Source organism: Argiope bruennichi, chromosome X2 (assembly GCF_947563725.1).
Source record: "Argiope bruennichi chromosome X2, qqArgBrue1.1, whole genome shotgun sequence".
Taxonomy (NCBI): domain Eukaryota; kingdom Metazoa; phylum Arthropoda; class Arachnida; order Araneae; family Araneidae; genus Argiope; species Argiope bruennichi.
Window position 1 is genome coordinate 97,413,185 of NC_079163.1, and position 24,539 is coordinate 97,437,723.

The following is a 24,539-nucleotide window of genomic DNA, read 5'->3' on the forward strand; positions in this document are numbered from 1 at the left end:
ATCTAAACGACCTGTAGCAAAAATTTCTGATATCATTGAAATAATATGCTTGCTAAAAAGAGCACAGCAAGAAGTTGAGGACTTTCTTGATGCACTTCGTGCCATGGAATAAAGGCCAATAAATAAGGCCAAAACTAATTCCTTACTTAATGATCAATTCATTATATTTTTTTATTGATTTATTTAGATATATTTATTTGTTTTCTTAATAAAATCTTAAAATAGTAAAAATGCTTTTTAGACAAAATGTATGTTCCAATTTTTATTTTTGTTTTGTTTTATTATGTTTTCAAAAATGATAATCATTCCTAATGTGTTATAGTCCCACTACTAAAATTTCCTGGCCTTACGTTTTGAAAATTATGATGTTAAATTCAATGTTATCTAACCATAAGACTAGTGTTCCATTAAATGCAATAGCCTGAGGAGTATAATTGTAAACAAAGTAATTTTACATCGCAGTCACTCTAAATACAAACGAGATTGTTGAGGAAAGTGGCTAGAATTGTCGCTCAGATAATTGCTTGCAAAATTATGATTAAAATATTCCGTGAAAGTGAAAAGTTTGACAAGAAATTTAGAGAAATATTTGTAAATCATGAAATGTTAAGGCTGTATAATTCAAATCGTAGAAGTTTTGTCTCGCAATTAATGTTAGAACTTTCACTGCATGTCTTAAAACTTAAATTGTTAGATTTAAGAGGTCGAAATTTCTCGAATGCTTCTAATTACTTTCTTTCATGGTCTGACGAGAGAAATTCTTTTTATTTTGAATTTTCAGTTTGAAAAGGTAAACCTAAACGCTTGTAAGAATTGTTGCATTTTTACTTGTGAAACAAGGCCATGCATTTTCAAATTACGCAGCTACTGGATAGCATCTAGAAGGGAATTTTACAGTTTTCCTGGAGGTTTTCTTAGATTAATTTAATAATTTTCTGCGAGTTATTAAAATACTTGACGAAAATGACGGTTAACTAAATTTTTATGGTTAACTAATTTTCCATGATGTAATATTAAGATTGTAAATGTTTAAATTTTTTTTGCAAGGGGACCTAATTATATTATTTAACCTGTATTTAAACTCCAGGGTGGGAATATATTATTTGGGAAATTTTATAATTGAATGATTGATTGCAAAGTAACAGCTCTTTAGCAGATTACTAGCATCATATCTTAACCTTTTGCACTTTCGCTCAAATTGCCATGTAAAGGGTTAAGTTGGAGATAGATTGTCCTAGCTGTTTCTTTATCTCATCTGAGTGAATGTTCAACATACTTTCTATGTTCTTGTTACTACAGAGATTTCACTGTGGTAGTTTGGAAGTATGGACTTGCCTTTGGGGCCAGAAAGTTCCAAATTCTAAACTTTATGTCACATCAGATCCACCATTTTAGCGGATCTAATGTACTTTATATTTATTGGAAGCAAATTTTCTCCTCCCGCTGTGATACCGAAGTTTAGAAAGAGGTTTGCGACTCAAATATCGTCGTCGTCATTCGATCGCCACTTAAAATTTCGAGGTCTTCCCAAAATAGCCTCTTGTGACTTCAAAACGGATTGTTAATATATAGCTTAACTAAACTAAACTAAAGTAATTATAGATTCATACAACAGCATCAAAAAAAATGAAATAATGCCTGCGGTTTCTGAAACTCATTCATCTGTGTTTTAACTATTCTTAAACTCATTCATATTAATAATATTGTATCTTAAGTTTGGAGATAAATGATTTTAGCTGCTTCAATTTCACATTCTAATGAATGTTCCTTATTCTTTCTATATTCTTATGATAATTAAAAAAAAGCACAAAAGTAAAATAATATCTTAGTTTCATGAACTTTATTCTATTTGGCAAGTGCAAAAAAATTTTTGTTTAATATATTTTTCAAAAAAGAGAAGATTTATAGAGTAAAAAGAGATATATAGTGTAAATAATTATAATAAAATATATAGTGTAAAAAGAGAATATATAGTGTAAATAATTATAATAAAATATATAGTGTAAAAAGAGAATATATAGTGTAAAAAGAGATTATTTACATTATACCGCGTCTGATTTACGTAAGATTAGCTCACAAATATATCGGAAAAAACAGATTTAGCGACGGGACTTCCTCAGAATACCCAAGAGCAGTCACGTCGAACGTTTGTGGAAAATATAAATTTTATATGCTTCATTAAAGTATTATTATGTGTACGTTCATGTTACCCTGCATAATTATGCATAATAAACCATTCTGTTTGCCTAATTAAAATTCACCCAGCATGTATTTTATTCAGTTGAAATCGATACAATATATTGATGGCACCGCATTGTCAAACTCAGTTTTTACGCCATGAAATTCCAAAACTACTCTCTTACGCAAAGTGAATAATTAAACATATTTATATCAATTCCTAAAAAATTCTTCATTTAAAATTCCTCAATAAAAATTTTAAATAACTGTATTTTTCTGTAAATCCTGCAGTTAGGTTTGGCGACTGATATTTAATAATCAATGTAATCAACATTAAAATTATTCGATATGTGCAAAGATAGTTCATAGTTTATTCAGTTCCGTATATTTTGCAACAAAGTTTCAAGCACTGAAAGTTATCCAAACGACCCCTTGACCTGAAACTATTTTCATACACTTTTGTTCAGTCTGATTTGTTTCACTTTTGTAAAGATTGAACTTATGATAGATTTTTCTTATACTTCCAGAATAACTAGTGTTTTTAAATTTGCTACATGTGTAGATGTGTAGGTTCTTGATTGCTATGTGTTATTCAATATTTTTGAAGCATAATTATCAGTTAATTGATTAGCTTTGTTAAATTGTGTTTTAGCACATTTGACACCACCTGTTAATGAATTTGAGAGAAAATGGATCAAGATTCCTTGATATTTATGATAATGAATTATAAATTAAGAAACAAAAAGTAGAAAATTCTTAAAGTTAAAAATTCACATTTTTTGGGGGGGAGGCATTGATATGTGTATTTTTAAGATATGTTTTATTATAAGAGTAATTTAATCACATTTTGTATAAAATATAAAATGGCCATATTTATTAAAATTTTAATTTATTAAAATCAGAAATTTAAAATTTTAATTTATTAAAATCAGAGCTGAGATTCTTTCAAAAAGTTTCTCAAAGACATTCTTTTTAAATTAAATTGGGGATATGGAATATATATCAGCTTAATATTGAGTAGGCATTTTATAAACCAAATGTTGTCAATATTTGAAAGCGTTCAAACGCTGTCTGAAATTGTGCTCTCTTTTCAATATCTACAGCTGTTTCGTTTGCATTAATTGTTCAATATTCTTCTTGTGTTTTTTACTGATACCAGATTTAGTGCAAATAATTAACAATATTAAGGAAAGGGCCGTTTCCAAATATCACGAAGCAGATTAAACCATTTCTCCTAACTAATAACACTTGTTCTTCCTTCGTCAGAAACTATGGTTTCAACACGTTCTACCATCGCTAAAGACTGAACTCCAGTCGCCAGAGGTACTGGCTGCCGCTCTTCAACCCTTGCTCTTTATGATTGAAGAAAGCACTGTGGAAGAATATCAAAATGAAATTCTCCCAGTCTTTCGAACTGTCTTCAGTATGCCGAAGTCTGTTCAGGTAACCCTTCATTTTCCATCAATATATATATATATATATATATATATATATATATATATATATATATATATATATATATATATATGTATATATATTAATTCTTTTACGCGCATTCTTGAAATTCTGGAAATCCTATTTTCAAGAATTTAAATTATTCTTGAAAATCTGAATTGAAACTATCTAGATATTTTTTAAAAACTAGAAGTAGAGGAGACAAATTAATAATCCATCCATTAATGAATATGATCAATGATATTGTTCGCTAACCTTCTAATGGCAGAATTTTTTAAATTGCTATTTAGATACAATGTTTACGAATAGGTCCAAAAACTTGTGAAACAAGCTAATTGTAATTTAGAGGCAAAGTTAATATATATAAACGCACTAACTCTCAGATATCACTTAGTACTGAAGAAAGACGACTTTCAGCTTTCTAAATCATGAAATAAGCAGCTGGACATTTAATTAATCATCGATTTATCATGAATTTTGGACAGAATTTAGTTAATTTATTATGGAACCCAATTAATAAATATGAGTTTTTATGGCAGTCATTTATATGCAATAATAACAGTACATGCATCGAATCAGCGTAGTTCTTGATATTTCACTTTTTAGGCCGCATAATATCATCGAGCGTTTTTTCTGCAAAAATTTAGTAAAATATTCACTGAAATTCTTAGAGCAGAAGGTAACTGCTTAGTGCACTAAAACATTATGCTAACAGTTTTCAAATTGTTTTTTTTTCCGGTAGTCGTTCATTGATGAGCAAACGCTCACTCTAAATTTCTTTCTGTTCTCACATGTTCACTAGTAACTCATTAGGTGAACATGAGAGAAGAACACGTTCTCCTTTTCATCAATTACACAGATTCATATCTATTTCAAAGTATTCCACGAAATATTCGGTATTAAAGAATGTTTACGGTGTATGAAGGAAAAACTCATATGAGAAAATATTTTTTGTTCTATTTATTTAAAATTCTAGTTGTTGTTTAACTTATCATACATTATACTTCAAAATGAAATTTTGAGAGGATGTGTTATAAAGTTGCTGAATCCAACTTGTGTAAAAACATCTGTTTAATAATTCTTTTTCAGGCTACTGTAACTCTGCTAGAGAATCTGGATATAATCATGAAGAAAACTCCTAAGAGTGATATAAAGGCAGATGTATTGCCCATGCTTTACAGTGCTTTTGAATCAACTACTCCTCAAATCCAGGTAATATATGCGCTAGTTTTCTTACTTTTTACAGTTTTGACCTTCTCTCCTTAGACGGTTGAAGTAAAAATCAACTCTTCATTGTGTTTACAAAAGCTCATTATGTTTTTTAAACATTTTTTCTTATTTACAATAAAAACAAAAAGTTAATAACTATATGTACGCTTAAAGAATGAACAAGATACGGAGCTGAAGAATAGTTATTTAAAATATGAAGGATAATGCTTTCTTGCACATCCTGAAGAATCTTCTAAAATGGAAAATTAGATCAATATATGATAAAATGTCTCGCATATTTCAAGCGTTTGCTCAGCTTTTCTCAAAACGAAAATAGGAATTTCATAATATTAAATGAAGTCACTTAGGCTGATAAATTAACAGTTTACCATTTGAAATATTTTTCAAAATATCTATTCCGTTTCTATTTTACTTCCGAATTAGCATAAATTATATCTATTGAATATATTTTTACCATATATATCTTATAGTTTCTAACAGAAACGATACTTTTTCTCGTTATTTTGTTTCATTGATTTGTGAAAACTTTTAGAATTGAAATAATGTATTTTTAAATGTATTGAAATAACATATTTTATTTATGAAATGTGTCTACAATTTATAAATACTTAATTTCAGAAGTTATTTAAATAAAAGACACACGTGACAACACAGCATAAGGTGCAATCAAAAAGCAACCATACTATTTGCTATTATTCCAACAAATGAAAATCCAAAATGGTATAAATAATAATAAGCATATCTGATGAGTATATTATTAATATTAATGACAAGCATATAATAAGGATCTGATAAGCATATCATTAAATGTAATGTTTCTTATAATTTCTCTTTCAAGTCATTTATTGGTTTTAGACTTGCTTAATCAATTATTAAAGCAAGAAAACAATTTTCAGTATCTCGTAAATGATTGATATTATAATAGAAACAGCATTTTAGGGCTTAAGTCTTCCTTGTTTATTATTATTATCATTATTTCTGATTAAAATTTCAAAGAAATAAATTATGAGAAAATTTTGTTTTCTTCTTAACGAAAATAAAATGCAAAAATTGAATAAATTATGAAAAATACGTGGAAATCTAAACAACATATCAGTAAAATTCTTAATAAATAAACTTTCATACAACTTTACATTTCAGATCAAACATTAAACTCAAATTTAACTCGCCAATTATTAACACAAGAAAGCAACTTTCAGCATCTAAAGAAAATAACATTTATTTTTTATTATTTTTAAGGAAAATTTAGAGCTGGTAAATTATTAGAAAGATTAGACATCCCTCATGCTGTTTGAGATGCCCTATAAATCTGAAGGCGATTTGTTGCAATTGTAGCCTTTACTCCGAAGATGTTTTATACATTTGCTCCACTACTGGAATAGCTCTTTGAAATGTTGTCATAAATAATAAGCTAGAAAAAGACGGGACAGCGTTGTCAGGACGGCTTAGGTTTCCCTGGAGCAAAGATTTGTTCCAGTCTTCTGTAACAAATTGAAGTCTACAGAAAAACCTCCTCGGGGCTTTATTTACAAGTTATGCTTCAAATTTCTATAAATAGAAATATTGACTAAAAAAAATCAGTAGTACACCTGAAATAACAAAAAGAAGGCAATATGAAAAAATAGCAATTGTCATAACAAACCTTATCATTCCACAGTTATAAGAGCTTTTAAGCCTTTTTTTTTAGTAGGGAAGCTCGTTTTTTAGTAGCTCGTAAAACGTTGTTTAAAAATTAATAAAATGATTTGTGTAATATCTTTAAGCTGAAGTCTTGTATTGAGCTTCAGACAATTTCAAAATAATGGATGTAGTTAAATAGTTATGTCTTGCAAATATTTGTTCTATTTCAGCATTTTACTGACTTAGTAAGAATTTATATTATACGATTTAAATTAATTCCAGCTTAATCCTCGAGTTATTACTTTAATCCCAGCTTATTATGCGATTCTCTGCTCATTATTCAATAATATTTTATATTCATTATAAGAATGCGTTTGATGCAGCTTTGTTCTTTTGTTTCAAAACTAGTAAGCTTTTTTGTAGTAAATTGGAGGTAAGATGTGAGTTGGTGATGCTTTGTATATTGTAACGACTAGAAAAAAGGAGTTAGAAAGAACGTAATTACAAGCACATTCGAAGGATATTACAGTGAGTGAAAATAGCATAAGGACAGTATTAAAATGAATGAAAATATACTTTATTTTCATTTCATCTATATGATTTTTTATGTATTTTCTGTTATATAATTTTACAGTACCATTTACAGTACATAAAAAACAAATATTAGCTCAAATAAAATTGATTTTACAATATTTACCACTAAACGAAATATGGAAAAAAGTATAAGGCCATGTTCTAATATACTTAAAATTTTCCTTAATAATCATAAAACTACCTTTCTTTTTCAATCACTTAAATAAGCTAAGAAATTAGGGAACCTGCAAGCTCTTTTAAAGTGACCGACGAATTTTTTTCCCCCCAAGCGTCTTTGATAGCAAACTTAAGACCTTGTTTGCATTGAAATTGTGTGCCCTTTTTATAAACTTCTCGGGATAGATCGCTCATAAGTTTCCAATCGGATTCAAATCAGACTCCCTGCCTGCCAAGCAAGTAAATTTACAGAATAAGCTTTAAACCAGAGTTTTCCACTCAGACTAAAGTGTATTGAAGCATTATCTTGTTGAAAAATATAAGCACCTGAAGTAATTAGGGTTGCTTCTGGTAACAAATTTTCTTCTAATATATCAACAATTTTGTCAGAATACATTTTACTGTTGATAAAGGCTATTGGAGTGGTTCCATTTGCCGCAAAAGCACTCCAAATCATTACTGAGCCACTAAAATAGTGAAGTTTGGAAAACACTTTTCTGGTCTTTCGCAGATCATACCAAAAATAACGAAAACCATCAAACCCATCAAGATTGAACTTTTTTTCATCAGAAAAAAATTAAAACTGTCCATTTTTGACCGAGAGAAATGGTTTTTTTTTTTTTTTTGGTAAATTCAACTCTTCTTCTCCTATGTTGATTTGAAAGAGGCGGGTGTGACTCTAATTTTCCATAAAAAAACATGAAGATTTTTATTCAAAGCATTTAGAACAGTCAAAGGATTTAGAAGCATTTTTATTCAAAGCATTTAGAACATTGATGAACATGGTAAATTCAAATTTTGCATTTTAATTGAATTTCCATAAAAATTTTCCATAAAAAAATGAAGATTTTTATTCAAAGCAATTAGAACAGTCAAAGGATTTAGAAGCATTTTTATTCAAAGCATTTAGAACATTGATGAACATGGTAAATTCAAATTTTGCATTTTAATTGAATTCAAATTCAAAAACTTCATTTGAAATTTCTTTATTTAGGTAAGATCTCCTTACAATCATTCTTTTTTGTTAACGAGTGAAAATTTATGCTCTTCCAGTTTATTTTTTCATGCCATACATTCTATAATTTTTTAGAAAATTGCAAAATGCCGTCTAAGATCTCTTGATTCTTGTTGATATTTCCTATCCACTTAATTCACATTCTCGAAGCACAAAAAAATTTTTCCTTTTCCATAGTCAGAAAGATGAGTTCATTTGGACATCGTTAAAAGAAATTCGGAGAGTCGGAAATTGGTTTCACAACAGTCTGTACCCGGTATTGTCATTTTCTGTTTTCAAATATGCAAATTTTACGATAATTGTGGAAGAAAAAACAGTCCTTATACTTTTTTCCAATATTACTTTGATTTAAAACTCAAAATGTAAATGCAAACATATTTATATTTGGAAGTTTTAATTGGTTTACACGAGAAGTAATTTAATTTTATCCTTATTTTTAATTCGAACATGAGCTCACGATTCTTTAAACAAGACTTCTAGATTTGGCGATATTTCGCGTCTGTACTTCATTATTATGAGACAATTATTGGAAATAGAATTTATATTTCATAGTCATGTCATATTTACTCGAATCAATCCCAGCCTTCTAAGCCATGCATGAATTACTTTACCAGTCTATCAGCAAATTATTTTCTGCTAACTAGATAAAATACTTAAATTTTTGTAATATCAGTTTATGATTGGAAGTGCATTGGTTAGCAGACAAACGTATGCTAGGAGCTTTATCTCTTCTTAAGGCTGACCATCTTCTGTTTTATAAATTTATATTTTAGAATAATCGAAAAAAATTGAAATGAAAAGGATAAACTAAAAAATCTATGATATCGGCCTTATCTTACTTTCATCAATCAGATTATCTTTCAAATTTTGAAAGTGCATTATTTTGTTATATTGTTATTTGTTTTTGGTACATTGATTAGGCAGGTGAGAACTATTTTTCTTGAACTGAAATTTGGTAATGATCCAGAAATGTCAGAGATGAATATTTTGAATGTTAAATAATTGACATCTTCTAAAATTTCTTTGTTTAGAAAAAAATTCTAGATTAATCGTTTCCTACTCTTCTTAATTCCACTAATATATGTTGGAGTAGTTACAGATCTCAAGATCTTTCACCAAACTCATCGAACCTAAAAAGCAACAAGCTTTATATGAATATGTCTGGAATCAGAATATACACTAAAAAGGGTCGTTGAGATCTATCAGAGAAATTGAATAAGATCTCATAGAACACCAAGTAATTCAGTAATCTCATAATCATGATTTAAGCTGTAAAATTATTTTTGACTATCTTTATTTGGCATAAATGTCCAAAACAATGTGGCCTTCTCAATCCAACGAAATTAATTTAATAGCAGTTGGAGAACTTTTCAACAATGACCATTTACATTACCATCGAAAAATAAATCATAATTGCAGGAAAAGCTTTATGAGCCTTCGATATGCAATTTGTCTGGAAGCTGGTTTCTTCGCAACCGTAAATTCCCGAAGAAATTATAGCTAAATCATATAAAATATCAGCTATTTTTCTCTCTCTACTGACTTATCTGAATCCTTCTCAAACATTCGTTATCTTTTCTGTAATTTTTATGTAGTATACGAAACATGATAAGCACTTAAACACATACAAAATGTAATTGCTTTTTATTCGACATTGTAATGTATCAATAAGAAAGCCAATATGCTTGTGTTATAATTATCTGGATGAATGAACCATAAACAAACGTATTAAAAAGCGAGCATCTGATCCTTAACAGAGAATTTCAAATAAATATTATCAGAGCATTGCAAAAACAAAATGAAATTGGCGTGAACGTAAATTATAAATGCAATTTTAAATTGCATAAACGTGATCTATTAATTTCTGAACTTCATTCCCGCTCTTCTCAGTTTATTTTTAATGTTTTATTAAGTGCGAATATGCTTGATATATTTAGCAAAATTTTATGCAAATTTAATTCATACCTTGGCTGATTATGTCTCAATTTTCATACATTAGTTATAGATTAATACCCTTTTTGTTACTTCAAAAATCCTTTATATACATCAAATAATTGCTTTTATAAAAAAAGTGAGAAAGTTACAAAGGAAATTGGAGTTGTTTCCCTTTGCGCAACCTTTTGTCCCGCAGGAAAGAGGAAATTTGCACCAATATTGATTAAAAGGCGATATATATTTTTTCCTTCCTATCCATTCCTTAAGCAATTGCTAAGCGGATAAGATTCCTTTTGTTTGAAATATCCTGCAACACATTCTCTTCTCGAACGTAAGGAACGTGACCAATAAGGATTTTTTTGAATTTCTCCTATTCTTGATTCTAAAGCAATGGACCTTCTTTGCAAGCTTTAAAAAATGCCTTTTCTCTACTTCATAAGCTTCCTCTTCCTGCATCAGCGGCAGAAAAGACCTTCCTTCTTTAAAACTATGGGCATATAAAATTTAAACCTGGAATATTTTTGTGTCTTTTTCGAACAAATAAGTTTTTGTTTTATTATTCGAAAGAGAAGAAAGTCTGCAGTCGATTCCCCGGGGGTATGTTTCACTGTTCAAGTATAAAGCAAATTTGCTTTAAAAAATTTCAGGATTACGCTACGAAAAGGAATCTGATCTGCCATCCCAGAAAAGCAGTAAAACTTTTTCTTAAATTTTTGCTATAATAGAATTATTCAAATGCGCTGCATTTCTTTTCATTTAGAAGTCTATCATTTCAGTTACTGTATATGCAGTTTTAAGTAATATTCTACAAAAAAAATGAATATTATTTTAGTTTTATAATATGCTTGAATCCAAGGATTAATATCTGCAAATAGATTTTTCACTGTAAAAAACGTAATTGGATGAATAAAATCAATAAAATCGGTGTTATTATAAAGTATAAATAAAAACACTGGCCTCTCCATTTATTCTAAGTTTATATATTTTCTTAACTTTTATAAGTAATATTGTTATGAAAATTACAGATTCGTAACAATATCTTATATCAATGCACGTTTTATTTGACCTACAAAATTAAATATACCTCTGTATTCTAAAATATGAGGTGATTGTGCGGCCAAAAATCACAGGATTACCTATTAAAAAGATATAATCAGTCATATCAAAAAAACAGTAAAATTCTTTCGTAAACATTATTCCTGCATTTGATATATTCTAATACGTGATATTTCTTATAATTTATAAGTATCGTTTACATTTCATGTCTAATTTTATTTAATAATCATTACATGAAAAAAGAATGTTAATTCTGTTTTAGAACGTGCTTGAATCAAAGAAAAATGGCTTTTAATGATAAAAATCATTAAAAAAAATGAAAAATGTCACAAAAATTTCTTTTATATCGTTTAAGTAATGTGAAATGGCGGACTTTTTAAATAAATTTTTCAATTAAGTATTCCTTGAAATTAAATCATGAATTTTTTAGATGGATCTAAAAATCAAGTTTCACAAATTGCATAAGCTTAAAATTGCATTTTAGAAGAATTTTTCAGAGAATTTATGCATTTCCAATATAAAAATATGACATATTTTGTACATTATCAGATAATGTATTACAAAAAGAGAACTCACGCTTCAAACTTTTATATTGCCTTTGTAAATCAAAAATGAAAATTACTGGGGTTTGTTCCACATGTTCATGAAACCGTTTTATGAGCTACCATGAAAAAATATTACTGTATGTTTTTAATGCTGTTTTAATCATTTTCCAAGCTTATTGGTTCATCCTGAAATACTCAATCGATTTCAAGAATCTCATCTTTTTAAATACTCTTTCTAAGTGTAGTTGAATCATCAAACTCATCTCATTTTGAGGTTTCTCATATAATAAAATCTCTACTTTATGATTAAAATAAAGATAATATTTTCCATATTTTTCAAATTTTATTGCTTGTGTTTGCAAACTTCTAATTTCTTAATATTAATGCGATTACAATTTTAACGATTGAATTTTGATAAGATTTTTTGGGAACATATATTCTATGTCTTTGAGATCATTTTATTCCGTCGAACTTCTTAGCATGTTATTATGTTCAATTGTTTATTGAACAAAAAAACACGAAAAAATTTGTAACATATAAAAACTGACTTTGATAAATAAATGGACGCAAGATATTTTTGGAGTTTGGATCAGAAAACGAACAATACACTAGTTATGTATTAAAATATTTTCACTAGATTATATTCATCATTCTAATACAAGTCATTTTCAAAGGCACAAAATTAAATAAATTGTCTTTCGCAGAAAAGATCCTAACTTAATTTACTTAAACATCTGTTAATTTTTCGTGTCTCATATACTATTTACCATTGATCATTTGTGTGAGGTCCAAAATGGCGGAGGTCTTGCCAGTTCAAAAAGCGAGCACATTCAGTCATCACTTGTTGGAGGAAACTTAGATTCTAATTAGTGGGGAAAATTCGACTAGATTTTTTTTTCTTAAATAGCATGAATTCTTAACAATGACCTTGCAGCATTTTATGAGTGATGGATTTTTATGTGCAGCCTTTTATAAGTTTCAGAATACTGGTTGTGACTTAAAATGGCAGAAGCCTTGCTTTTTAAAAAAAAATAAAAGTCGGATGTGATAATCACTTGTTGGATTGAAATGGGATTCTAACGTAGAAATTAAACTTTTTTTGTTTAATGCTTGATGTAACAGCGACGATATGTAATATTTAAGGATTTATTACACAAATAAAAGGACAGAATTAATCTTCAGAGTTTGCATCGAATCATTGAGTCAAGCAAGTGTGAAGCTCAAAATTGGTTATGAAAATTCATAAAGCAAATGTACATGTTGAAACGAATATGAATCAACGAAAATTTGAAAGTGTATTTTCCATCATATTTGATGGATTCATTGATTGATGGAACTGATTTCATTTAACTGCGAATCTTTAACTAAGGGATAAAATTCAAACAGAACGTTTATTATTATTATTATTTGAATTGGACTCATACATTTTTGCGGATAAGAAGAATTCTTCGGTCTCTTATTTCAAATAATTCTATTGATTTATTCATGTATTTTGGAAACAATTTCAAACCATATCTTTTTCTTTTTAGTTAGCGGCTCTTCAAGCAGTAACACAGATTGCAGATATACTGGAAGAACAAGCGGTGAGGAAAATGGTTTTGCCCAGAACCAAGCAAGTTTTCGATAACAATTTGGGAGTTAAGGTAAAATAAATCTTCCTTTCTTTGTCACGCTCTGAGAACTAAAGTCATTCTTTTATTTTATTTTATTTTATTTGTTATTCATAAGATCTTAAAATCAACGGACGGATATTGTTAACATATAAACTATACATGGCTTTAAGTGTTCAGGATAACGTTTATGCAATATTTGATTTAACTGGACAGTTTGCTTAAGAGTTGATATTAAAAAAAGAAGGAAAATTTGAGAATAAGTCGAATAATTAATTGAATGAAAACCATACAGCTGAATTCCACTTTCTTCTCATAGGCAAATAATAAAAAATGTGTCTAAAAAAATAAATCATCAAACAGTTTTATTCACAGCTTTTAACATTTTATTGGTAGATAATGAGATTCTTAAATCATATTGTTGCATGGAACATTATATACATTATTACATAATACATAATATACATATATACATATACATAATTTTTAATACATAATTTTTTTTCATATACATAAATTTTAATACATAATTTTTTCTCAAACTTCAAACTCGGAGCATAAAAGTCTGAAAAACAAAGACTCTTTTAAATAATTTCGAAATCCCATTAAAAAATCTATTTTGAGAAAATTGAACTATCTACAGTAAATGGATGGTATTTACCACTTCACCATAAGAAATATAAAGTCATTTTTTCATTAACTAGCAACTGTCTTTACAATCAGAATTAAAACATAAAATTCGAATGCTAAATCCCTCAATGTTATTTCAGAACGCTAATTTAACAAAACAGGCAAAAAGAGAAATAGGAAATTTTCCGAATAAATTATTAATAAAATAAGAAAATTAAAAAAAAAATTGAATTTAAAAAAAGCAGCAAAAACTTGTCTCCTCTTTATAAGAAACTTAATGTGGTCGCATTATCGAACATCTACTTCATGAAGCATACTTTTTGCAAGAAATGTGCAGTACACAAAAATAATCTTTTGTTTAAATAAAAATATCCCAGTCCAAATCACTATTAGATACGATCTAACGAAGTTATGACTTATCAGTTTACTGTTGATTGAAAGAAACATACAAATGTTTTGGGATTTGATTCATTTTTATTCCAAAAGAGCATAAATAACAGGCGTAACTGTATATTTACTTTGTTTTTAAGATAATGAAATTATTTTTCGGATAATATATATATTGTTTTAATTATTAAATAAAGTCTATCTTGATTCAAAAAATCCATCTTGAAAACATTAAAATTCTCATTTTTTAAAAAGAATAAAAAGACTACTTGATCCGTAGTAAAAATACTAGTTAAAATATTCAGTTGAATACTTATTTCGTGCGAATATTCGATAAATAATGTAAGGATTATCCAATCACGAACAAAAAAATCGTTATACGTAATTTTTTTAAAGAATCGAAATAAAAATGAACTTTTTCTAACAACTTGAACTTTTTCCTTGAAAATTGTTACAAAATCCTTCACCAAATAAGTTTAAACAAACTATAAATTAATAGGCTTCCCGGCCTAATTATTTACGTCATCAATTAGCTGTTATTCAGGATGACAAAATCTGTTAATTTCTTCTCAATGGATCGCTGCAAATTCAATACTTTCAAAATTATAAAATTCTCGTTTATTGATTATGAAAAAGATAGTTATAAAGCGCTTTTATAAATTACTAGTTTACAGACTGGTATATCTTAATTAACTATCCAATAATTCAAAACTCAAGTTCAACATAATTTACATAAAATTTCAACCTTTTTATTATCTAAAGACAAGAAACTTTCAAGTAAACCTTAGTTTTCTCCACCGTACCTTTCTTTGCTGAATATTTTTTAAGGCGAGAAAAGGAAATGAAAGAATGTAAAAATAAAATATATCAGAGAAAATAAGAAATCGTGAAATCTTCTGCCATCTTAAAATACATTAACCTGTCATAATATGAAATCCAAAATTAAATACGAGATGTACAATGACTTGACAGGTACCAATAGAGATTCCTACAGGAAAAGCAGCTTGGGATCAGGAAGCAAAAATTTAGTAATAATGAGAGACATAGTTTAATGTATTCAGTTTATCGATTGTTACACAATAGAAAAATATCATCACAGCTAGCATTTACCTAAAAAGGCATAATGAATCTTCCAGGCATTTTAATCTGCCAAAAATATGCACATCCACGTAGCACCAACTGAATAATTGGCACTATTCCTAGACGGGGAAGGGAAGCAAACGTTTTCACCTACTACACCTCAAGATAACGCTTACTTGTTAGCCTTGGAAAAAACGCGCGAATTGAGACCTTAGACAGTAACGAGAGAGTAAAAATAATATATTTTAGGCTGTACGTGGATATAAAAAGTAAATAAAAATAAATTCAAATACTTATGAGTTGGACTCTCAGGAGGCATGAGAGATAGTCTTAAAATCCGGAAAAGCTACTATACGGTTATCATGGCGGTCATTTTTAAAAAGAGTCGTCATTGCCGATGTGTTTGCAAATATAACATATTTGCTAAAATATTACATAGTAAAAATTTTAAACTATTTCCATTTTAATACATTTAACTGATAAGGTATTTAAGTGCTTCTTTCTTCACTTGTTTCAAGCATCAGATATATTTAGCTCAATTATTTAAAGTATTCTCCGTTACGACTTTCTGAAACCTTTTTGGGTTCCGCTAAAGTTTAGAAAAGCACGAATAAAATAATTTTATTCAGTATACAGCATAAATAAAAATAAAGATTAAAGAAATTGATTTCAAAATCGTGTGCATTAAAAAAATTGTAGATATGACTTTTTCTAAATCAAAATCAAAATCATTTATTCATTGGCATGCATTGCTCTTACTGTCAATAAAATCGCCATAAAGTATACGATTGATATAAAAATGTGTCTTTTTTCTTTAAGCATTATGACAATAAGAAATAACCTCCTTTATTCCAATTAGGCCCAAAATATAATGCTCATCGTTCCAGTTTTCCTTTATTAGCCGTTTCTCAAAAATAAAATGAATTCTTTGAAACTCAAATCACCTTCCGCCAATGATATTATGATGTTCAGCTTCTTACAAAATATTCAGTAATACTTTTATTGGAATGAGAAAAGAATTTCGCTTCATCATACCATACTTTGATCGTTATTAGCTCATTCTAATTCCAAAGAGAATAATTTGTAAATCGTATTCTTAGACCCATCTTTTCTGATTCAATTTGTGCTTTGAATTCTTTTTGTTACATCATTTCCTTTTAATGACTTCAAGATTGGCTCTAATGGAGAAACTTATTTCATTAGAAACATCCGATCAAACTGGAATTGAATTTTAGTATAATTTAAACTTTGCCATGGAGAACATGTCGAGTTACTTTTTTTTTAACATTTATTTAAATGTCATCAAAAAACGAATCAGTCAAGAAGTATTAATCACTACGTATTTGAAGCGGATTAAAAATGAAAAAAGTCGTCAGGTTTAACCAATATCTGTAAAATATATGCAATTCCCTAAAAAAAACTATGCTTTGTAAAATTTAAAAAATATTAAGTTTTCTAAATAATATAATAATAATAAAGTAATATATTGTAAAGAAAACCTCCATATTCAAATTTTCTTCAAATATTTCATTATTCTTTCTACCCAGGAATAAAAATTTCAAATTTTAAAGAATAAAATAATGGTTTCTGGAAATATATCCATATTTCTGATTCAAAATTTTGGAGCCTTTAATTTATTTGTCCGTATTATTCGATTCAAAATTTCGAATCAAATTAGCACTTATTACACTTTTCTCCTTTTTATTTTGCTTCATCTGAATACATTTCCATTATTTTCTTTCTACCAAGATTAAAACTAATACTTTTGAAAAGTTTCTAGACTTTAATTAGATTTCAATTTCGACTGCCTTAATTAAGATGCTTTTATCTCATCTAAATTTTCTTCTGTAATTTAGTGAAATAAAGAAACAAAAATCAGATTTTCTTAAGGATATATCACATTAGTGACATTTTAATTGTAAATTTATGACGTCCGTTTTTGTGGCAACTCTTGTATTAATATAACATATTCTTAAAAACTTTAGAACAGATTTTTATACTATGAAATAACTTTTAACTCTAAACTTAATTCTAAATTAGATTAATTTGCAAATGTAATTCTTGAGCCGAAGTATCATATTATAAATGAATCCCTGATTGCAGGAACTACACGAAAAATCATATTAAAATAGTATTAGTTTTTAAAAAAGGTTAATTTTCTTATTCAATTATTATTATTTTACCTGGTAGATTTTATACACCTGTTTTCTGGTTTTAAATAATCTAAGTAAAACCTTTATAATGCAAAAGCAATATAAACGCAATTTTTAAAAAAATGAGTCATAGGGTTTTTGAGATCATGGAGTCATATATTCTAATTTAAAGTGCTCACAGACAATTTCAGTCCAATTCTATAAATAACTTAGTTGTAGGGATTAATATTCCATTTTGAAGACTATGGCTATTTTTGAAATAGAGCTCATTTTTGTGAGGTATAGTCAGATGATGAGGAAGGCAACTGAGTCGGAAGCTCCTTCAAAACTTCCGAGCCTCACCAATGAGACGACGCTTGACGCAGTGAGATAACGTGATTGGTCGTTTAACTTAATAGCATCTCAAACCCATGATCCTACGATAACGAAGCGGGAATTCTGCCATCAGGCCACAGCAAACCATGGTGACAAAATTGGCGAAAAATACCAATGACTATGCTTAACGACTTCACTGACCACGTTATTCTTAAACAAAATTATATTCTGCCATTTTCAAGCACAATTCAAAATCGTCTACTAAAAAATACACTTGCCTGTATATTTAATAAAAACTTGGAGTGTTCTCCTCTCAACTCTTCTCGTAAATTTATACAACAGGGCATGTTTCCTATTTACTTTTGACGTCAAATAGCAAAAAACCCTTGTGGTAAAAATACCTTTTCCCTTTCTAGGAATCGGTCCGGTTTAGCAAAATATGTCAGATGCCAAATTTGATTAATCTAGTTCATTGTTTTCTAAGTTAGTGATCTCAAATCACTCAGAAAAGCAGACAATTTTATCTTTGATGAATCTGGCCAAAAATTTGTAAATTATACCAATTTTGGTGTAATTTACCATTTAAAAGTAATTACGATGTAACGATGTGTTACGATTTTGATAAGATAACAAAAAATTTCATGTTGGAGTTCCGTTTTTGCCAGTTTTCTAATAAAGACATGTGAAAACGTATTGTCAGTTGCGATTTTTAAAAAATGCGTTTTAATGTTAAAAAAAAATACGATCTAACAATTCATGATAAAAGGAAAATTAACGGGTTCAATTTTTTCATCACAAATTATTTCAGTCAGATCAAGTGTGAAAAACGAATTTTATTAAAAAAGGGCACTTTTTTTTTTTCAATGGCATTTTAAAAGATATTGGCCAACATTTGTATTAAATGAAAGGAATACCAAAAATCAAAATATACACAGTTCCAAAGGTATGAGCTAGCATTTTTCTATTTTTCATACAACAATTTAAACGTTTGAGGTCTAGAAAATTAATGATAATTAATTCTAGAGCTTTATTAGTATCTTATGCTTTGCCTTTAGAAAATTAATTTTTTAAGCAGATGCAGATTGCTATTAAGTATTAAAAATGTTAGAAGGTCAATTAATTCTCTTCAAGAACACTAACACAAATATTTAATTTTAATATTTCTTTAAATTAAAATTATTCTTAATGTAAAATTATTAAATTCTTTGAATTGAAGAAAAATCCAGTAGTATTAATTATTCTACTTCAGTGAATTAATGCCAATATAAAATAAATACGATGAAATAAAATAAAAATATAAATTATTTTTATTATAAAAAATGTCCCTGGAAACGTTAATATTTTAAATAAACAAATGATAATTAAAATATTTCTGTTAAATCACATAAACTCAATTACATAAATATGAAATAATTTTTCAGTACTTCTGAAAAGTAAGAAAATTTGAATAATCATTCTGATCATTATATTCTTTTTAATTGAAATATTTATTCTCATTGGCTTATAAAATTCCTTTTATTTTTTTTTCTCTCTTTCTTTGAAAATGTTTTATCTGATGTCATATGGCATAAAAAGGGCAAATTTTATTTTCATCATAAACAGAAATCATGCATTGTTATTTCTTTTTTTTTTTTTTTTTTTTTTTTTTTTGTTTTTCAGTTTAACGAGTAATTTTTTTTTTTTTTTTTGTCATCCTCGTTAGATAACTTCTTTTTATTCAAAAGCTTAAAATTAAAAAAATATTGTTAGTAACTGAATATTTGAAAAACGAATAAATTCATAAACACATTTTATTCGTACTCAAACAGTTGATAAAAAATTTGGGTAAAGAATGATTTGTCATCTGATTAAAGAAATTTCTTAAATTGAATTAAATATTTTTTTTTTCATTTAATTACATACATGTGCATTTAGTTTAATCGCATCTATGGAGAAGCGGTGTGTAAAGCTGGCAAATTAACCATGCCCGTGTATAATTTATTGCATACAATTGTAGTTGATTTAAGACCTACACTATAGTATAGTTTTTAATAAATGAACACTTATTTTTGGAAAACTAAATTTTCCATTATAAAGGAATTAATTACTTAAATTTCCAGTCAATTGAAGGAATATTCCGAAATATGTTAATTAATTTGCATCAATTTCTTCAAATAATTCAAAAGACCCGTGATTATAATTCATTTACGTTATGTTAGAAATATTCAACAATTCCTGTTTAATCATGCATGCTATAATTTTATTAGAGCACATTTTTATTATTTTTTTTACAATTTCAAATTTTACTATTAAAAAGAATTATATTTTCAAAACATTACTTAGACAAATGATATATTTTGACGCTGCTCTAAAAAATCTGAAAACTATGTCTCAATTGTTTGAGTTCATCAAATTATATATACGGTAAACAAGTATTCTTAGCTAAAATAATTAAAACTTCCCACATTGTAAATGGCTATCTCTTGATAGCAGGCAGCATCTTTCCCAAAAATGAGGATAAATCACTGTAAAAAATTACCTTGAAAGAAATTGAGACAAATAAATATGGTAGGGTTAGAGCATATTATTTGAATTTCTATACTACAACTGATTCTTTGACACTGTGTAGTTCTCAATAACAATTTTTTCCTATGTAGTTCAAAAGTTGCCATTGTAACTTTATCACAAAATAACCATTATAAAACATTTTTCCCTGCAGATTTTTCACCCTTATTAGCTAGTTTAACATTTAAAAATGCGAAATAAATTATGAACTTTTATATTGTTATAATCAGGAAAATGTGTTTATTTAATCAATTTATGCTACATACAACTAAATCTAATTCAAAAAGGGTTTTTCAAGAAAAACACAATATTTATAAAAACAACTTCAAAAGTATAAAATCTACTTCATATCTTAAATCGATTAAAAAAATTTGATTCAATATTGGAATGAAAAATAATGTTTCACATTTTATATTCCATTTTATCTCTATGATGCAAGTAATTTTTTTTTTAACCTTGGTTATCATATCAAAATAAATTTTTCAGTGAGGAAAACATTGCATTTGAACTCATTTTATACACAATGTTATTTTAGTTTACAACTGAATTCAGAATTAAGTTCAGAAACTTTTGGTTTCTGTCGGAGAACGCAAACAATCGTTAAATTTATAATTACCATAAGGGAATTTTATATTATCTCGTTATTTTTACTATTCTATACAGAGGTATTTTCTCAATATATAAAACCAAGTACATCCGAACATTAATATATATATGTGTGTGAAAACTTCTAAACACAGTCCATAATAAAGGAATTTCAACATTGGTCTTAAGATTAAATTTATGCTCAGATTTCAAAAGTAATTTTCCTCTCAGCCTTTTTTTTTTTTTTTTTCATCATTTCATCAGCAATACAACAAACCAGTATTTTTTTCTCTTAGCAAGCAAATTAGTGACTACACGACTCTTGAATCAGTAATCAAAACTTGAAAGCTTTTTCAGCTCCACCCATTCAATATTTAGTCTTTCCGAAACTGTACAACAAATCCTCTCTAGCAATAACATCTCCCAATGAAGATTGATTGTAAGACATCACAGAGGCAGCACTTCTCGGAAAGCCACAAAAACCACCTGAAAATCCATCAACAGTCGACCCCAACCTACAAACAAAAGCTGGCTCTTAAATGCTTCTCAGCCAGTTCCAGGAAGACAACATTAGCTTATGCTTTAAGCCACCTGCTCACCTTCACTATATGTTTTTTACGCCTCTTGAGGAAATCCTTCTTGCTTGGGATTGGGTCGCTTAAGCTTTGGAATGTACTTTTGTTTCCAGTTGCTTATCTGAAAGATTATTTTTATCCTTATTGCTGGAGATGAGTCTCCAGAGAAGACTTTTTCAGCCAAAGGAAACACTTAAAATCGACTGCTCTGAGTGAACAGAAACCTTATTCTTGCTTAAAGAAAAGTAAAAGCTATTTTTTTTTCATCTTTAACCGATTGAATACTTACCGAGACGAATATTTACCCACCTTTTTTATTAGTTAGCTGGTTAAAAAGTTAAGAAAATGCTTTCCCTCGTACTAGTTAATGTTAAAGATCAATCATTTATATAGGAATTGCAATAAGAAGGTGCCATTTGCATAAAAAGGATGAAAATTAAATTTTAATTTTGTGCCAAGAAACAAAATTGAATGGAAGCATGATTTATGATTTAAACAACAGTTGTAGGATAATTAGGAAGATAATTATCAAGCAGGAATCCTCACTTTTTACAATATTAAAAGCAATTTCTAATGGTATGGCAGAACAACAATTGAAATCGGGGCTTAGTGTTATAAAAATATGTAGTTACTGTATACAGAACTACATATTTGAGCAGGATAAGTTAACAAATATTCAATACCCTATCCTAACATATCGCTCCACCAACTGCAGAACCATTTAGTTATTTTAATGACAAATTTTGCTATCTGTATATTCTGATTTAGTGTCAAGAAAAGCTGTGGTTTTACTTCTATGCAGTATTTCTATCACCACCTGTTAGAAGATTAGTTATTTTCTAAATCTCTCCAGACCTCTGACTCACCCTGTATGTGAATGGCACTGAAATTATTTAATAATACGAAAGAATTAAAAGTTTTTTCATCACATGAGAAATGAAAAAAAAAAAACTAAAAACTGGTTCTGGGCGAAATTATCTGAGCGGAAAAAAAAATGAAACTATTATAATGCTGTCAAATTTATTCCAGCTTCCACTTAAAGGATAAATATCTTTTGATAAGGAATCTGTCTCATCCGTAAGGAAAAAATTCCTATGAAGTCTTGTTTCCAGTATTCTTTAACGTCTTTCTCGTAGTTTACGTTTTCAATCTACAGATGGTATGAACCAGTCTTTGGAATAAAAGTTCTAGATATGAAATCCGATTCCACCAAAGATACATCTTGTTTTCGGGTAAATCTGACGATGAAAAAGTATGGGGTGAAACATTATGCAGGAAGTTTCTTCATATATCCATCATTAAACAAAATGGGATTCATTCCAAATTTATGTAATTATTTGCTCATGTGTAATGCAACTCCATCTTGTTGGTAATTCGTTATTTTAACTAAACCAAGCATGTCCTAAATTCCAAAATCGGTCATTCACAAATATTTCAACGCCTGTCCTTAATCAAATTAAAAATATTCTCTGAAAGATATAGTCGCTATTTAATTTGATATGTTTCTTTACTCATTCTTGAGTTACTATGTGCTTATCATTAAACTACTTCTTGAAACTGCTGATTCTCCTTCTTTTTATTATATGAGATACCTGAAGCTTTCTTTCATTGTACAAACGGATGTGCCTTCATAAACAGCACAATTATTTTTACGGCTGAAAAATATATTAAGGACATAATCCACGGAAGAATCCATAAATTACCAAGAAGGTAACCTAACTCCAGCTTAATCTTAAAAAAACCTAAATATTTAGATAAGCCTCGAGTGAAATAACTGCAACAAAATCTGGATTAAATACTCATCTTAAGAAATTTATTCTGACCATTGAGTTGAAGGAGACTCTACAAACGATCCGTGCTATTTCTCTTAATGTGGAGGATCTTCTACTGGGAAAAAAAGGAGAAGTGAAATACGGCTTTCGTGATAGTGGCTCTTTCCACATTAATCACGACTTTATTGCTTTATTCTTAACCCCTGTTATACGAAGAATCCGGTGTTGAGGCCTCAATTACGAATGAACTTCTTGTCTCATTTCAGCTACTGGTTAATGAGCCAAAGGTTTTTCCTTGCAATTTAGAGCTAGAAGAATTTCGCTAAAGTTGTGTTGGAGATTTAAAACAGGTTGGAATGGTCCAAAAATGAAAGTAAGACCGGCGCTTATGAATCCTTTGGACCCTTAGATAGTAACTGAAGCAATAATGTATAGCAATAAATGGTTTTTGTTACATATTTCGAAAGAGAAGTTGGAGCGTAAAGGAAATATATTTTTATTACTTCATTAAACTGATATTAAGGATCTCTGTTGTCTAGTTATGAATGATTTTAAATAAACTTATTTTGTTTTTTAACCAGCAATAATTCTGATGAATTTTCTTAGGGTATGAAATGATGACTGGATTTATAAGTTCACAATTCATAAGAATTCGTGTTTAGAAAGCAGCTTTATGAAAATATTTGAGCAGTTTATATTCAAATTTCATGAGTTAAACTAAAATGTTATTGGTGCCTATATATTAGATTACAAATAATCGGTTGAGTGGTCATTTATTGGACTTCAATGTTATCAAGAAATTCAATTATATTTCTGAAAATTTCTGAAGTAAAAGAAAAGGTTCACAAACTACAAAATTAGCTTTGTGTTATCGAGTGAGCTTTTGATTGAGAAAGAATATTTTTCCCCTTTCTGAATAAAATAAACAATGAAAATTTTGATAAATTTTCCAATGTTTAGTTTACGTATAATATGTATTGAAACTGAAGTTATCATTACCTTTTTAGTTTTTAAACAATAGCTTTGAGCATATATAATCTTTCGTTTAAAGAATTCCAATCCCATATTCAGAGGAACTTCATTCTAAAATATTTTCTTATTTAC

At 28.2% G+C, this 24,539-nt stretch overlaps 1 protein-coding gene across 4 annotated transcripts in view; it reads left to right on the plus strand.

Annotated features, from left to right (window-relative positions):
• LOC129960797 (SCY1-like protein 2) overlaps nucleotides 1–24,539 on the plus strand; it is a 334,172-nt gene that overhangs the window by 271,538 nt on the left and 38,095 nt on the right. For all 4 annotated transcript variants that reach the window (XM_056074446.1, XM_056074447.1, XM_056074448.1 and 1 more), the window contains 3 exons: nucleotides 3,445–3,621; nucleotides 4,723–4,845; nucleotides 13,314–13,427. In XM_056074446.1, the coding sequence (XP_055930421.1) occupies nucleotides 3,445–3,621; nucleotides 4,723–4,845; nucleotides 13,314–13,427 (414 nt within the window). The remainder of the gene's footprint in view (nucleotides 1–3,444; nucleotides 3,622–4,722; nucleotides 4,846–13,313; nucleotides 13,428–24,539) is intronic.